We start from the raw sequence: 18,299 nt of genomic DNA on the forward strand, positions 1-18,299 counted from the left end.
TTTATTTATTTTTTTCAGTGATGTTAATTCTGTAATAAATCTCCAGCCTAATCATATCTAATGAAATCTCAGTGTCAGAAAATTTGCATGAAATCAAGTCGTTATTTTGAGCGGCTTGAAACTTATTTTTAACATTATTACATGTTCACTATTGCACACAATGAATGAATGAACAACATGAATTACAATAAATACACATTTGTTATTCCAGATGAAAACAGTATAATTCTACAGTATTGCTTCTTAAATGTCTAACTTTTGGGCAGTAATGATAATACAAAGATATTACACAAAATATGATGTCAACATGAAGTTGCCTTTAAGATAAACTGACTAAATAAAAACCGGTTGACTTGAAGCGTTCCGTACCTTCTTCTCCAGGGAGACTGAAGTCATCAGGGTCGTCCTGGGCCTCGAGGCAGGTGGCGGGGACCCACCCCTGGGCGTCCTCGGAGCTCACGAACCACCAGCCTACATGAGCATCGGATGGACAGAGTGAGGAAAACGCTGACCCACCTGTATTACACTGACGTAAAGGCGCCGCTGACCCTTCCCCCTCTACGCGTGACTCACCAGACTCATTCTTCTCGATCACTTCCACCACCTGACCCACATGGAGGCTGATCTCGGAGCTCTCCTGCTTCTCGTAGTCCGTCACCGCCACGTACTGGTCCAGGAGGAGGGGGTCCGCTGAGGTGGAATCTCCTGTTTTAGAGACCAGACCACATCCTGGGTTTATACGAGTGGTCTCTTCATCTCAGGTTGGGATCAAACCTCGCTCTAAAAAGGCCTCCACTCATTACCTTCAGAGATCCACTCATGACCTGTGATATTAGTTAATTTGGAGTTAAGTCATTAGGATGAGGGACCATGAGATAATGACCTTTTCGACTTCAAACATTTCACTGACCAGATGTAATGACCTTTTAAAATGTCACTTTTTATATGCACTTGTCTGTTCAACTTTAATAAGTAAAGCTCCACATTTATGAGGAAATGTCAAGAATATTTCAAAGGTCACCATTTTTGTTTCTCATAATGTATGAAGTCGGAGGTTTAAGTGAGAGGAGGCTTATCTAGAGTGATGAGATCCATCCAGACATGAAGCAGAAGAGGTGGTCGACTGATTGGAGAGGAGGGGTGAGGGTGGGGGGGCAGACAGAGATGATGTAAGGAGTATGGAGGGTGGGAGTGGATTTAAGAAAGTGTAGAGGGTTAGGATCAATCATCAACACTGCTGTGAGACAAACAAATCAACACCATCGAAACCCGCCACCAATGTTAGAGCTAAGCCAGCAAAAAAAAAAAAAAAAAAAAAAAGTACAACTAAACTAGACCAAATAATATAACTGTAAAAACTGGGACCTGTGGGATTCCTCTGACCCCTACAACCTTTTCTGTTTTCATTTAACCCTTTAACCCCTGATGTGTCTGTGGTTAGTGTTCTGTATGTAGGATTTATTTGAAATATTCCGAAAAATTCAACCGTTTGCTCAATAGGGAAAAATTTTTAATGTTTTGATAGAATAGACCTTGTACTTTCCACAGACATCTGAGCATGCTCAGAGCACCCCCCACCACTTATGTAAGGGGGGGTAAAACACAGAGCAGTGGGTGAGACCTACTCGCTATAAAAACAGATGGTTTGGGCTTTTTTTTTTTCTTTTTTACTCTGTTTTCCTTGTCGTTTTTGTTTTTTACTGTTTGCAGTGTTGTGGTGATTTTGACCACGTAACTGTTTCAACCAGGTGCCAAAAGCAGCTGGACTGTTTTAGAAAAAAAAAACAGTCCCAAAACAAAAACTACTGGGCCAAAATTCAAATCCTTGTTCTTCAGTGTGATCCAGTTCACAGTTCATGTTCAACATCCTAAATCTCTTACTGATGTACATTCTGAGTGCATTATTTAGTAAAAACCTGTCAAACTTCAATTCATCTCTTTGTCTTTTTGTTTTTCCACCCTGTTTTGACCCTAAAACACACAGTAAAGCAAAAACCACTGAAGAAAAGGAACACAAGCACATACTCACAGCAGCTTTTATGACACTGAAACAGATGCAAATACCAAACAAACAGCCTGTTTCACTGAAATAATGTCTCAGGGGTTAAAGGGTTAAAAGATGAGATTTTCATTGAAACTGAAGAGTTTAACCAGCATTAACGAACAATAAAAAAGCTTTTATTTGTATGTACACTGTACACACAAACCTCATCAAGGCCAAACTTTTGACTGATTCTAACGGCAATGGACAAAAATGTAACAATATCTGACATTAGACGTCATGGATCACCTTAAAGGTTCAGTCTGGGAGATTTTGAAGATTTTGGAAAAAACATCTACTTTTGTTCTGTTTCACAGCGGATTTCACGCAGCTTCCTTTGTTACATTACTGTGTTTGAGTGTAGATTTTTTTTCCCTTCAAGGAAAGAGTTAACTATAGTCTGTAATCTGCAAATTCACCTCCAGCTAAATATTATAAACCGACCCTTTAATTCAGCGTCATCGACACCATACAGCTTTTAATCATTAAATAAATAACTTCTAAACATCCCCTCTCCACTTTAAATGCTCTGAATACAACTGTAATTACTCTATATTGCACAGATCACTCCATTACTCACTGTTTGTAGTGTTAATATTACAAAGTTAGTAGTTTATGTCCATTCCTAGTGGGACTTTAATGTGTGTATGTGTGTGTGTGTGTGTGTATTACACTAACTCAGCACTAATACACATTTTTAAAGAGATTTTTTTTCTGAAGCAGGAGAACAAAAAAACAAAAAACACAATGTTAGGTTTTCCTAAGTTTGTGTTGGATTTAGGTTAAGTACTGGAATTTGTTTTTTAATAAAGTTTATGCACATTTGGATGTACAGTAAATGCAAATATATATATACGTATACATTTACAAATTCCATTAGGTTTTTCATGAGATTTTTCATTTTGAGTATTTACAGAAGAAAACATCAGCAGACTTTTTCTGTTTCTTCACTTTTGGTGCTGCTAGTGTTTGTTTTTTGTGTGTTTTTTTAAGCATTTGTGGTTCATTATGAAGGTGTGGAGGACACACTGAACTCCTTCAGGTCACCACAGTCGGTAATCAGTAGGAAAAGCTGCAGCTAATACATTGCACTTTGCACAATTAGGAAATGTGGATGTAGTTTAACATGATGCAAACATGCATTGTTTAGAGTCCAATAAAAACAATAACAACACACCCTCAGAACCGCCCATAAAGCCTAAGGCAGGGGTGTCAAACATACCACCCATGGGCCAAAACCGGCCCACCTAATGGTCCACTCTGGCCTGTGGGATGAATTTGTGAAACACTGAAGATATTAACAATCAACAGCGTCAAAATCATTTTCGTTCAGGGGCCTCATAAAGCCCTGTTTTGGTCTCAAGTGGGTCAGATCAGTAAACTACTATCATAATAACCTATAAATAATGACCGTTACAAATTTTTACCCCCGCCAAGGAGGTTATGTTTTTGTCAGCGTTGGTTTGTCTGTCTGTGTGCAAGATAACGCAAAAAGTTATGGATGGATTTTGATGAAAATTTCAGGAAATGTTGATACTGGCACAAGGAACAAATGATTAAATTTTGGTGGTGATCAGGGTGGGGGGGGCACTGATCTGCCTTGGCGGAGGTCTGCGCTCTACAAGTGCTTTTCTTGAAAAGACAGCGCAGACCTCCGCCAAGGCAGATCAGTGGCCCCCCCACCCCCGATCACCACCAAAATTTAATCATTTGTTCCTTGTGCCAGTATCAACATTTCCTGAAATTTTCATCCAAATCCGGGGCACTGATCTGCCTTGGCGGAGGTCTGCTCCAAGTGCTTCTAGTTCTCTTTGTTTTAGTGTAAAAAAGTCAAATTACATGAAAATGCGAGCATTTACAAACTATCCCTTCACAAAAAAATGTGAAGAAGCTGAACAAATATGAACAGCGTGAAATGTCCTAAGAAAATAAGTGTAATTTTAACAATATTGTTTTTTTCTATATTTTTTGTGTATTTATAGATCCAGTGCGACCAATTAGTGGTAATGCACATGTGTAAATGATAAGCGGAGGCATAAAATTATTAAAATTACACTTATTTTTCTTAAGAAATTTCAGGTTGTTCATTTTATTCACATTTTAGAGGGTAGTTTATAGATATAAACGTTTTCATAATGTAATTTTAATTTTTCATTGACGTTATTTTACTGGTCTGGCCCACTTGTGGTTATATTGGGCCATATGTGGCCACTGAACTAAAATGACTTTGACACCCCTGGCCTAAACGAAACTTTCTTACAGTTTGGTTCCAACTCGTTTAGATTTTACAAGAGGCGACAGAATTTGTGTTTTCAACCTCATGATCTTCTCCAAAACCTACAACCTGGAATAACAGAGGTAGTCCTGTGCTTAGCGTCCTGTTCTACTCCATACCTCCACCCAGGAAAAGCCAGCCACACAGTGTGATTAAACAGTACTTCTGACACCAACACACGCCTCCAAGCCTTCAACAAATCTACATCCCACCTGCCCGGGCCGGGGGGAGGACAGAAGGGGGAACAGGCCACTAGCAACCCGCACACAGCACGACCAAGCATGGCAGTGTGTTACTACCTCTCTTTAGGAAAGTAGTCGCTCTCTCCACAAACCCTGATGGAAAGGAAAATGAACGGAGAAGAAGACTGAAAAAAATGAACATGGATGCAACTTAAGAATATTAAAAAGAATGAAAAAGACAGAGAATATCATCAGTGACATGTTGGCAAGATGGTTTCTGGTGAAGTGAACTTGTGTAAAACTAAGTGACCACTAGATGGAGACAATGTCCAGTTAGCATTTACAGAGAAAAGCAGAGGAAGTGGCCCCCATTTGAGAAGAATCTCTTAGTATTTCATTATAAATATCTCTCTTCTCTGGGCTTTTCTTTTTTAGAATGCACACAATTCCTTATTCGTGTCTAAAACACAAAAGCAGTGTCTTACCTGTTTTCTTCTTTCCAATGGGTTCCCTAGAAAAGACACAAAATGCTCACATTACTACAAAAAAAAAACCACAAAACAAAACATGTAAATCAGACTGCAGTACTGTGGAGTAGTCCTGGATAACAAACACTATTGTGAAATATTATAATTAATCACCACCGATCCATGGATTTGACTGTATTTCAATAAGACATGGGCCTATTTACTGAAACATACAAGGGTATTTTGTTATCTTTTAACACTTTACACAACTTTCATTGCAAAACAACCCCTTTTCATTTTTTTTTTTTTTTTTTTTTTGTTTAAAGACCTCCTCTGGAGATCTTACGAGACAAAAACATTCTTACTGAGTCGTCATTTGGGCTTGATGAGGTTACTTCACTTTCATAACTTGTTAAAATTATATGTACTTTAATCAGACTCTCCAGATGAGCTGTGTCTGATTTTACAAATGCACCTGCCTGATTTCAGAGCTCTGTAACACTATTAAATATCTATTTCATGGTGGCCAACTCTAAATGTACAATTTCAGTTTAGATGTAAATGTAGCTGAAGTTCTGTTGAAAACATTGTAGCATAGAAGTCTCAATAACATAAACAAAAATAAAATGTTGGGCGCCAGACAGGAAAAAGGGTTAAATTACCTTCAACATGTCAAATTTATTACATATTTAACTTAAATGTGAAAGAAACAAAAAAAACCCCAGCTGCTCACTTCATTGCTACAAAAGATACCAGATAACAACATAAAACTAGAAGCACTCGGAGAGCGCAGACCTCTGCCAAGGCTGATCAGTGGCCCCCCCCCGTGGGCCCCCCCACCCCCGATCACCACCAAAATTTAATCATTTCTTCCTTATCCCATTTCCAACAAACCCTGAAAATTTCATCCAAATCTGTCCATAACTTTTTGAGTTATGTTGCACACTAACGGACAGACAAACAGACAGACAAACAAACAAACCCTGGCAAAAACATAACCTCCTTGGCAGAGGTAATTAACGTTTCTTAATTTTCTCAATTTTAAATCAGCAGTTCAAAATCATCTACATCATCATCATAACATCTCTAATTATTCGACAACTCAAACAAGTCTTAAATCAGGAAATAAACAGTAAATTAAACAGACATTAAATTAAACTTAGGTACTCCGTCTCAACATGTTGAACCAACAAATGTCAAACATGAGAGATCACAGTTCGCACGGAGTTAACAGCTGTTGTTTTTTTCTTGGTCCACACAATAATACCACAATATTAGAATTTAGACAGTTGCAGCCTTGGAGGAGTTTCCTTTTACATGACAAAAGGCCAAAACACATAAAAAAACTGAGTTAAAAAACACTCATGTACGTATCGACTACGCCTGTAAATTCACAGACTGACAGTTCCCCTTTTACAGTTTTTTAAGTGAATTTCAGGATCGATCCTGTGGCTAAAGGAACTTTCAAGCTGTATTGGACTGGAAAGATTGACATATATCGCAAAGGGCAAAAGGAAAGACTTTTACAAACTCTGGGAACCATATATGAACATCACAACGGGTAGAAACATTCAATCCATTTGATTTTTGAAGAAGATGATCATTATAATTATTTTAAGTTATTTTATCATTTGTATTTTTTTTTTTACCTATAATTTTATTATTGATGGTATTTATGTTACTGCTGTTATGAGGGAACATCTTAATTTACTAAAGTTAAATGTGTGTGTATTCATGGGTATGTACAGGGTGGGGAAGCAAAATTTACAATGAACATTTAGTTGTTTTTTCTCAGCAGGCACTACGTCAGTTGTTTTGAAACCAAACATATATTGATGTCATAATCATACCTAACACTATTATCCATACCTTTTCAGAAACTTTTGCCCATATGAGTAATCAGGAAAGCAAACGTCAAAGAGTGTGTGATTTGCTGAATGCACTCGTCACACCAAAGGAGATTTCAAAAATAGTTGGAGTGTCCATAAAGACTGTTTATAATGGAAAGAAGAGAATGACTATGAGCAAAACTATTAGGAGAAAGTCTGGAAGATACTATTAAAGAAGAATGGGAGAAGTTGTCACCCGAATATTTGAGGAACACTTGCACAAGTTTCAGGAAGCGTGTGAAGGCAGTTATTGAGAAAGAAGGAGGACACATAGAAGAAAAACATTTTCTATTATGTAAATTTTCTTGTGGCAAATAAATTCTCATGACTTTCAATAAACTAATTGGTCATACACTGTCTTTCAATCCCTGCCTCAAAATATTGTAAATTTTGCTTCCCCACCCTGTATGTCAGATGTGTTTGTATAATATTGTTAAAAAAGTTCAAAGTTCACTGTCTCTGTTTTGTGTTAAAGTACAAAAATATTGAAATGATGTATTATATGAAATACAAAAAGTGCTCAAAATGGAGCTTGAACTTGACCCGATTTCTCTGCTTTTGGGCCTTCCCCGTGTCTGTGTACCTGACGTATATCAGAAAAAACTGTATAATGTTATGGCATTCGGTGCTAGGAAAAATATTCTACAGCACTGGACTTTGGATAAAACCCTCTCAGTTGCGGATTGGTATAGGATATTAATGGAATTCATACTCCTGGACTTTCTGATCTGTCTCATGCACCACAAGACCAATGCCTTTGAAAGAATATGGAAACCATTCCTTCACTATATTAATGTGAACAGATCTGCTATAATGACTAGAGCATGTGTATAAAAATGATTTTCTTTATATCCAGCTTTCATTGTATTGTATATAATACTACATAATGTATATTGTATCTCGCATACACAGAATGTATGTGTATGTGCATATGTGTGTGTACACTTGTGTATGTGTGTATTTTATTATTTATTTTTTGACCACTCCCAGCCTGTGTTTAGTTTTACTATTAGGTTTATGTGTGTTTAAAAAAGAAAAAAACCCAATAAACACATAAAAAAAGTTAAAAGTCGATAAATACATTGTACAAAACACAGAAATACATTTGAAAAATCATGTGAAAAAAAAAAAAAAAAATCAGGATAAATCCCTGACTGACACCAAAATATTTGCAACTTCACCAAACCTGCTTATATGAAACCAAGATTAACTTTATTTTATGACAAAGGGATTTTCTGCAGAAAACTGACTGACACACTCTGTAAACAATACTTCTACTGTCAGATTTGTAAAAATGCTCCACACCCACGTAGGAAAAGGATGTGTTCTATGAGGAATAGATTAGTCTCCTCGTTTCTCTGTTTCAGGTCGATGTAAAAAGGAGCCTTCAGATAACTGATCTGTGAAATTTAGCCTGATGTTAAATTCAATCCGGCATCTGCTGTGTCTGCTTTGGACATTAGTGAGATAAATAGACCTTCTCTTCACAGCAGGAGTCTGGAGCTGATTCTGCCTCCAGATGCCCTGAAAGGCCAGCGGTGGCTAAAGCTCATCATTTCACGTTCTCCTTCTGCCACTCCATCTTTGTTTTAATCCAAATACTTCTCCTCCTCTGTCTCCTCTCTCAGACTTTACTTACTCCTTTGCTCATTTCACATGGAGTACCTCCTGCATCAACACAAACGCTCCCGGCCCCATAAGCCTCCGCAATTAACAGTTCTGCCGATCGAACAATGCTTTAAGTCTCAATAAATCTTTAGCCATAAGTGAACCCATTAGTGTTCTATAAAAGGAAACCCCAGGCCGGGCCCAGCTAAGCAGTACCAGTGATGTGGATTATGACGGAGCAGGAACGTGTCTGTACTATACTCTGTTTTTGGAGGTGAAAATGGGCTTGAGAAATGTACCAAACAGTCAGCAGTCGTCTGGATCCAAGGCCTAATAGGATTATTAGAACTGATTACAGTATCACATCTCATGTATTTTCCCACGCTAATCTGAATGTGGTTACAGAGAGGACAATTATTACCAAAGCCACATGCAACCCCGACTGTCATCAGATGAAAACATTCAACAGGATTAGTCAACGGTCAAACTGATGATGATGAAAATGTGCCAACATCAACATTTTAATGACACTGTCTTCATCTGATATTTAGAGACATCCAGTGTTGAAGATGTGAACTGTGAGAAAAACTCCAAACTCAGCTAAGGTGAATGCAAAATAAAGAAACATAATAATAATAATAATAGTCTATACGGCCTGATCACAATCAAGGGTACCAGAAAGGGTGCACATATAGATAAAAAATAATATTGCTCTATCAAAAAATCAGACAGGCCATTTTATTTGTCTGATATTTCTCTTTTCAAGTCCAAAATATTTTTGTATTACTGTGTGTACGAAAAATTTCGCAGGCTTGTACCCCTGTCAAATCAGAAATTATTGGGTGTACGGACATTCCAGCCTAATAGCCTCCATATTTAATGCCTACAAAGATATACAAATGTTTCAGCACTCAGGATAATCATGCATTGTTTATTGCATAGATGTCGTGTCCAAAGCATGCATGCTGAAAAATTCCATATATTGACAGAAACAATAAAATTAGACCCACATATTTTGATAATGGTGTACGGACACTACTTGGTGTACGGACTCTACCAGATTGGAATGGAAATCTGGCTTACCACATGGTCACATCTCTGTTAGATCTGTAACTAAGTCTTCCTGGTACAGGAGGAAATAAACATTTGTGAACAAGTTATAACAATATATCTATAAGGCATATGTGTGATATTATTGATGGAAGTATATTGGTGTACGGACACTACATGAATTTTGGTGAACAACGCACCATTGAAACCATGCGGTTCGATGAAAACATCCGTTTGACACATTGTTACCAAATTTTCTGCAGCCAGGGAGCATACCAACATCTGTCTAGTTGTGCATATTTAGTCCTAATAATACTGAAATAACAGGTTCCCATTCTATTATTACAATTACAGCTATACCGTATGATGTGGCATTTTTACACTTTTCTTTTGTCATCTTAAAATCCTCCTAATAAGTGTGTGTCAAACTAAAATGTAAAAGAAATCCACCAGGTATTGAAACTCAAAAATGTTTAATTCTCATATATTTCTGATAAAAGCCTGACCAATCATTTTAGTCGGTCCGAATAAAATAATTGGCCGAACCTGACTGAGCCTCCTGTCAATCATCCATTACGGCCGTCCAGCATCCGATATGTGTCCCTCTGAATCTGACGCTTCACTCGCGCTGCTTCTCCTGTCACTGACCACAGTCTACTGTCTAGGATGTGTTTGGATAGAACTGACATGCACATGTGGAAGGGAAAAAACGGATTTATGAACAGAAACGACAACTGAGGGGCACAAACGGGAGTCTGATGAATGAAGGATGGAGATAAAAGTCCGGAAGTCAGCTGTACTGGACTGAACAGGTCTGCATAAAGCTCAGCTTTTATGACGGTGGGACTCATACAGATACATGTACATGGCGTCACACATGTAAGATGATGTAGGATGATAATTGTATGGACTATGAAACTTCAAATTTCCACGGAAAATTCGCGGAGGCCGCGCGTTCACAGTGCGCGCACCCATCCCCTGGGCACTGCAGTGAAGACACTGACCCAGTACTGCACAGACCAGGTCTACTGATGGAACAGGAGCCGTGGGCCCACGGCAGGTGGATGATGCATCTGATTACTGAGGGAGGGGTCCGCGGACACGCCAAACGGACCGGACCTCCGCCTCTGCTTCCTCCTCCGTTTCCATCGCGCATCAGATGAGAGGAGGAGAGAGGAGCCTCAGAGCTCAGGCAGAGGGAAGGGGGCGGGGCTTTGGAGGGAGGCGGGTTGTTCATGTTCAAACTTCTACTAAGTTCTGTGAGAAATGCCACATCGGTAGGTATAGCTTTAAAGGGATGTAAAAGAAGGGTTTTCACAACAAAATGGTTGATTGTCTTAATACTGAAAATAAGAATTGATAATCAAACAGCTGTTCAACAAAAACGATCAATAAATGAAAAGCAATGTGATGTGTGTATTTTGTGATAAAAAAGACACAAGTGTTGAGTAGTAATTATTTATTGTGTTACAAAACATTATGTACAATAATTTTGCTCTCTTATAACAATAAAACTGTGCACGTTTTCACGCTCATTGGGTCGCCATTTTATCAGTTTTTATCCGATTTTCTTCAAATTTGGAGGATTGCAAGATCTAGTAATAAGATGGCTAAAGAAACATTTTGGTAATGGTTTTGGGGGTATCTTTTTGCAATACTGATTAATAACTGATGCAAATATACTTGTACACCTTGATTGTGATCAGGCCGATATCATAATACTGAAAAGTCTCAGAGTATGTGCATGTGTGTGTGTGTGTGTAGGTGTGTGTATCTGCACAGTTCTGAGAAAATTAGACATTTTAACTGACCAGTTTGGTACCTACAGTTGAGGACTATTTCCATCTCCACATTAAATATCTCAGCAAGTTGATAGGATCAATATTTTGGGAGGTATTAGTCGTGTTGGAATACAGTAGCCTTACAATCGCATTCCTCAGTTGACCAGAAGCGCAGTACCACACTGCATGATGGGAAATGAAGTTAAAAACAGGAACAACACATTTACTAACTTCAGTCCCTAGATATCTGTATTAATATGACCAGCAGAAGAAGAAGAAGGAGAAGAAGAAGGAGAAGCAGAAGAAGAGGAGGAACAACAAAAACGAGACGAAAAAGAAAAAGAAGAAGAGTCCCTCATCAGAGTTAGTGGTATTTTGTCCATTTTTTACTTTTTAGTTCAGGGGATATAATCCATAATCAGACATAATAGATGACAGTAGCACCTGGACACTGACATCCATTATAGAACAGTAAAGGCACAATATGGCCATGAATCCATGCACATCACCCCACTCCCGCTCCAGACATACACGGCTGCTTTCGGTAAAGGCTTCAGGACATGTTAACATTTGTTTTTTCTTCAGTTGAACTACCGTAGATGTATCACCACATAACTACTGCGTGATAACGTCTGTCATTTTTAGTTCCATTTTTTTTTTTTACAAAAATTCCCATTATAGATTGTGATTTATTTCCAAAAGAGAATCAATGTACAGTTTAGAAAAAACAACTTCAAAATTATGGGAATACTTCAAATTATTACAAAACAATATGTTGGTTGGATCACTGTGACACATTTTATTGGTATCACAGTAACACTAGCACCGACACAAGCACCTGAATTTTTAGCACTTTTACACTTTAATACAGTATATATCTTTATAAATTGTGTTACACTGCATTATACAATCACACAGAGGTCGTTCACAGAATAAAAATCTAATTAGATGATTGACTTGATTTGTTAGATCTGCCTTTTCTCATTTTACAGACAGGACCTTGAATGGATCATGTACCAGTATTTATGTGGTCACCAACTGGCAGATGAACTCAACTATAATGCTGTTACATATAAAGTATTTCACCCAATTCTAATAGTGTTTTTTCGTCTTTTTTTTATTACTTTGCTGTTCTGCTCAGCTCAGAGTATCTTTTCACACAAACCTCAGCCTGAACATGTGACTGAATATTGTTTTAACAGTGGAGTGCTCAGAACAAAATGTAAATAGTTTGACCGTTATCCAATTATTATTATTTTTTTTTTTATTATTATTATTTTTTTCATATACAAGGTTCGGGGGGCCCTGGTCTAGATTGGTGGACTACTCTGTATTAATATTTGATAGATTCATCATTGGAAAAGTAGTGGTCTGTGGGAGCCCTAGCTGATAGCCGACCGGTGATGTGACAAATGGAGGCAGGAACTAATCCCACAAAAGTGCTCATGAGCATATGTTCCCCAGGTTGGCCTTAATGTGACATCTATCAAAGCTTTTACTACAGTGGGAGCAGATGGATGGAACCACTGAGGGGCTCAGTATAATAGAGCATTGTTTATAAAGAAAAAAAAAAGTGCACATGCGGTAAACGGGCGCCACACTGCAGAGGACTGATAGAATACTGATATGGATCATCAGTTAAATCACTTTTCCCACCGCCACACCACGTTTCTACCCATATGTCCACTGTTCTGAACCTTTCTTTCCCTTCACTTTCCTTCCCTCCTCGTACACCCATCTCTCTCCTCAGCTCTTACATAATCTGCGTTCACCCTCCTCTTTCCCTGCTCTTCACTCTTCGTGTTTTCTACGCCGACTCCTTTCCTTCTCGCCCCGACTCTACTTCCTCTTTACAGTACACACTCCTCTTCCTCCTCATCCTCTACTCTTTATTTTGCTGCCGTTAAGCAGAAAGTCAGAGGCGTCCCTGTCAGAGCCGTGGATTTACAGGCCGTGATAAATCTTCCGTCACAGTGGCTGCTGTGTCTGTACACCGGCCAACAACGGGCTGCACTGGCAGAAAGCACTAATCCAATTTCAATAAAGACAAACCAAGGTCTTTCCTATATTCATCCTCTTCAAGTAAATGCTCCCTTGCTTTCCTGCCACTCCCAACGCATGCTTGGGGTTTTGTGCGAGGCGTGCGGAGGTATGTGTCCTTGGCAACCCCATCGGTGGGAGGACACAAGACGGACTGATGGTGTGTGAGTTGAGGAAGCAGTCTGGCTCGTCAGATACCATACATACAAACTGACAGGCAGCCGACAGGCCTTCGATTCTGTCAGACAGATTGTCCATTTGGTACAGGACGACTACCACAGCGGTTTAAGACACCCATCACTTGATTTTTATCATTTAACCCTTTAACCCCTGAGACATTAGTTCAATAAAACGTACTGCTGTAAATTTCCGTAAAAGCTGCTGTGAGTATGCGCTTGTGTTCCTTTTCTTTTCTTCAGCGGTTTTGTTTCACTGTGTTTTAGGGTCAAACAGGGTGAATAACAGAAAAAGACAAAGAGAGGAATTGAAGTTTTACAGGTTTTTAGTAAATAAGGCACTCAGAATGTACAGCAGTAAGAGATGTTGAACATGAACTGTGAACTGGAACACACTGAACAGCAGGTATTTGAATTTTGGCCCAGTAGTTCGGGGGCCACCAGTAAGGGTATATCCCTGAAATCCCACCAATCTCTGCAGTGTTTCAGCTGGTAAGGTTTTGCCATGGCGCTATCACCGTCGCATTAGACAACTTATACATACAGGGTGGGGAAGCAAAATGTACAATGAACATTTAGTTGTTTTTTCTCAGCAGGCGCTACGTCAGTTGTTTTGAAACCAAACATATATTGATGTCATAATCATACCTAACACTATTATCCATACCTTTTTCAGAAACTTTTGCCCATATGAGTAATCAGGAAAGCAAACGTCAAAGAGTGTGTGTTTTGCTGAATGCACTCGTCACACCAAAAGAGATTTCAAAAATAGTTGGAGTGTCCATAAAGACTGTTTATAATGGAAAGAAGAGAATGACTATGAGCAAAACTATTAGGAGAAAGTCTGGAAGATACTATTAAAGAAGAATGGGAGAAGTTGTCACCCAGATATTTGAGGAACACTTGCGCAAGTTTCAGGAAGCGTGTGAAGGCAGTTATTGAGAAAGAAGGAGGACACATAGAATAAAAACATTTTCTATTATGTAAATTTTCTTGTGGCAAATAAATTCTCATGACTTTCAATAAACTAAATGGTCACACACTGTCTTCCAATCCCTGCCTCAAAATATTGTAAATTTGCTTCCCCACCCTGTATGTATAATATATATTAGGCCTCGGGGCCAGTTCTAGGGAGGTGCAATGCCCCCATAACCAAACGTCCTGCCCCATCAGGTGAAAGTTCGCAAAGTTTCAGGAAGTAGGGAAAAGGTAAATGAGCTTCACAACAGTAACAGGACATAGAAGAGTGTCACTTTCTCTTTGCGTGTACCTATCGAGAGGTATGTGCGGCACGCACTGCGCTGCCCCCGACCAACCCACACTGCTCTGCTCCCCCAACCACTTGGAAAAAAAAACACCACCTGGTGTCAAAATATGACATCCTGTAAACTCAAGGTAGTGACATGAAGAAAGAGAATTGTTAGACAATCGATATGAACTCAGTTTGAGCTACATCGACCTGATAGTGGCAGAATAATGGTCAGAGAACCAATTTTTTCCAACAAAACTTCACCGATTGAATGAAAATGACACCATATGAACTCTGGATGGTAGCGAGAAAATGGACATTTGTAAGACGATCAATATGAACCAAATTTTATCTCACTCAGTCTATTATTGCTTGGTTTACATCCAAAAAAAAAGATTTTCAACTAAAGCGCCCGCATTTGGATGACTTATAAAACTTAGAGAGGCAGAAAACGATAGGGTTCTTCCACTAGGGGTCCCTTATGTTGGTTATAAAGGGAAAAGAAATCCAACCAAATCTGTCCTAGTTATCGCGTTCACACCAAAGATATCTGGCAGTGGATCCAGCAGCGGCATTTGGGGTAAAACCATTATATCCAAGAAACTCCATTTCGTAGATATTAAAAAGCCCAACTGTCTATTTTTAGAGGGAGTCAGTCTCACTTACTGCTCTGTGTTTTGCCCCCCTACTACACAGGCAGCAGGGGGTGAACTGAGCATGCTCAGATGTCAATAGAAAGAATAAGGTCCTATTCTCTCAGCACGTTTTGAAATTTTTCTTATTTAGCAAACAGTTGAGTTTTTATGAATATTTAAAATAAATTGTACCTACAGAACACTCACCACAGACAAGTTAAAGGGTTCACTAATAAAAACAAAGTTTCTTCTCTTCTAAAACAGGGAGGGTGAGGGTACATTTTCACAAAAATCCTGAGTATGTTATCAACAGCCAAGACCAGATACAGAACAACGCTTCAAAGTGACATTCAGCCCATTCTGATGATTAGTTACAGATGACATTACAGTAGGTTGGTCGGAGCGCCGTCTCACATAGTATTCAATCTCCATAACAACTATGTGTCCTATTTAATTGTCCTTCAGCCCGATGTCGAGCTAGCAGCTGTTCACTCAACACAAGTCACACCACAGATTAGCCACCAGAAATATGGACATAAATAAGGTGTTTCCTCCAAGATCAACAAGATTCATATCACAAGCTGAAAAGTAACAGCAGTAAACAACAGTCAGGAAATCCAGTTGTATACTCGGATACATAAATCCTTCTCACTGTTCAGGGTAACTATGGGAACAGATGGTGCATGAAATAAATGTATACTTTAGTGCGTTTTGAAGGTGGACTGTAGAACACATAAATGTAACAGTGATAGTTTGGAGCAAGAAAAGTCTGATGGCGATTTATCTGATATCAAGCCCTGAAAAAGAATATATCATTCAGAAATTAAATGTGTTGTACATCCTTAAAAACTGACTGATATTTGTGTTTAAATAATTATATAAAGTGATAAATACCTTAATTAATTCATCTTCATTGTTGAACACTAGAACTGGATATCAAGTAAAGTTTATAAAGGTAACTCAAAGTATCATTTTTGGTGTTTTCATGCTACCGCTTTTTCCTGAAAATCAGTATTTTTATTTGAAACGCCTAAACTTAAAGGCACTAGCCTTCATCAGAGCAATGTCTCTCAAAACTGATGGATTGTAAACTGTCCTATTTGTGCTGAATTTGCCAGACAGAAGAACATCTGAAAAAACTATTTAGAAGCAATTAATATTCACTCAAGGCAATCCTACATGGTCCTAGAAACATTTCCAAAGCTGTATTATATGTAAGTTTTCTTTATTTATATTTATTCAGCATAAAATAAATGAGGTTTAGTTTAGTTTGGTGCCTGCTGATAAACTTTAAATGTCCTACTCTGCTCTGATATCAATCAATTTATTCAGGTTTGTAGAAGTAAAATCTAAGACCTTTTCAAGACTACTTCAAACAGAATTTAATCCCCATTTCACAGCCATACCGGCAAAAATTTGTGACTCCAATAATTTAGGAAAATGTATTTATTTACTCCAGTGCCTTGGTGTCCACTGTTCTGAGCCATTTCTCACCAGGGGCTGCAAAGTTAGCAAGAATTTGTTGCTAATTTCAATATAAATTGTCGGGTTGGAATGGGTGGAACTGAGTCGACTAATGTTCCTTTTGTTGCAGTTTGGACATTTAACAGACCCATTTAAACATAATACAGCAAACAAGGTCATGGCAACGTAACTTAAAGGATTGTGGCCAAAACTGGTACTGCAATCAAATTCAAAATACTATAGAGCAGGGGTGTCAAACTCCTTTTAATTCAGGGAACACATTCAGCTAAATTTGAGCTGAAGTGGGCCGAACCAGTAAAATAATAACATAATAATAAATAAATAATGTCAACTCCAAACATTTCTCTATGTTTTAGAGTGAAAAAAGTAAATTTACATTATGAAAAGGTTTACATCTACAAACTATCCTTTCAAACAATGTGAATAACATGAACGAGCTGAAAAAATAAGTGTAATTTTAACAATATTATGAGTCAGTTTATCATTTCCACATGTACATTATAACTTACAGATCACAGTGGATCTACAAAGACACAAAACATTTAGTAACAGGCAGAATATTATTAAAATTGCACTTCTCCTAAGACATTTCAGGTTGTTCGTATGTGTTCAGGTTATTCACATTTTTTGCAAAATTATACTTTGTTTTAGTGTAAATACATGAAAATATTTACATTTACAAAGAGAAAAATTCAGAGTTGTCATTATTTGTAGGTTATTATGATAGTATTTTACTGATTTGACCCACTTGAGATTGAATTAGTCTGAATGTGGAACCTGAACTAAAAGGATTGTTAATATCTTCAGTGTAATTTTTGCATGTCACACATTCATCCCAAGGGCCAGACTGGACTCTTTGGTGGGCCGGATTTGGCCCCCGTGCTGCATGTTTGACACCTGTGCTATAGAGTGTGGTGTCCACTCTGCCTCCCCCCAGACTAGGGGTTGCCAGATCCAGCATGAGCATCCACTACAAGGCAAGGCAAGTTTATCTGTATAGCACATTTCAGCAACAAGGCAATTCAAGGTGCTTCACACAGGACATTGAAATACAACGACAAGGGAAAAAGAAGCACATTTAAAACATTATAAAAGAAACATAAAAGGTGATTAAAAACAACAAGTAAGAAAACAACACATAAAATCCAAAAAATAAAAATAAAAACACACATATTAAAGTAAGAGTTGCAGTGCAGAGTTTCAAAAGAGAATATAAAATTTAAAAAGTCAAAAGCCTTTTAGTCAAAGGCAGCAGTGAACAGGTGAGTCTTTAACCTTGACTTAAAAGAACTCAGACTCTCAGCAGACCTGATATTTTCTGGTAGTTTGTTCCAGATATATGGAGCATAGAAACTGAACGCTGATTCTCCATGTTTAGTTCTGACTTTTGGAACACATAGCAGACCTGCACCAGATGACCT

General features: G+C 38.2%; 1 protein-coding gene across 4 annotated transcripts in view; it reads right to left on the reverse strand.

Moving 5' to 3' along the window:
* The window catches only part of sh3pxd2b (SH3 and PX domains 2B), a 93,554-nt gene that overhangs the window by 13,837 nt on the left and 61,418 nt on the right, over positions 1 to 18,299 (reverse strand). For 2 of the 4 annotated variants that reach the window (XM_030154658.1, XM_030154660.1), the window contains exons 6-9: positions 4,984 to 5,009; positions 4,616 to 4,651; positions 574 to 705; positions 370 to 471 (exon numbers count right to left, since the gene is read on the reverse strand). In XM_030154658.1, the coding sequence (XP_030010518.1) occupies positions 370 to 471; positions 574 to 705; positions 4,616 to 4,651; positions 4,984 to 5,009 (296 nt within the window). The remainder of the gene's footprint in view (positions 1 to 369; positions 472 to 573; positions 706 to 4,615; positions 4,652 to 4,983; positions 5,010 to 18,299) is intronic. The other 2 variants (XM_030154659.1, XM_030154661.1) reach the window with 1 other exon arrangement.

This window comes from Sphaeramia orbicularis, chromosome 14 (genome assembly GCF_902148855.1).
Source record: "Sphaeramia orbicularis chromosome 14, fSphaOr1.1, whole genome shotgun sequence".
In the NCBI taxonomy this organism is placed as follows: Eukaryota; Metazoa; Chordata; class Actinopteri; order Kurtiformes; family Apogonidae; genus Sphaeramia; species Sphaeramia orbicularis.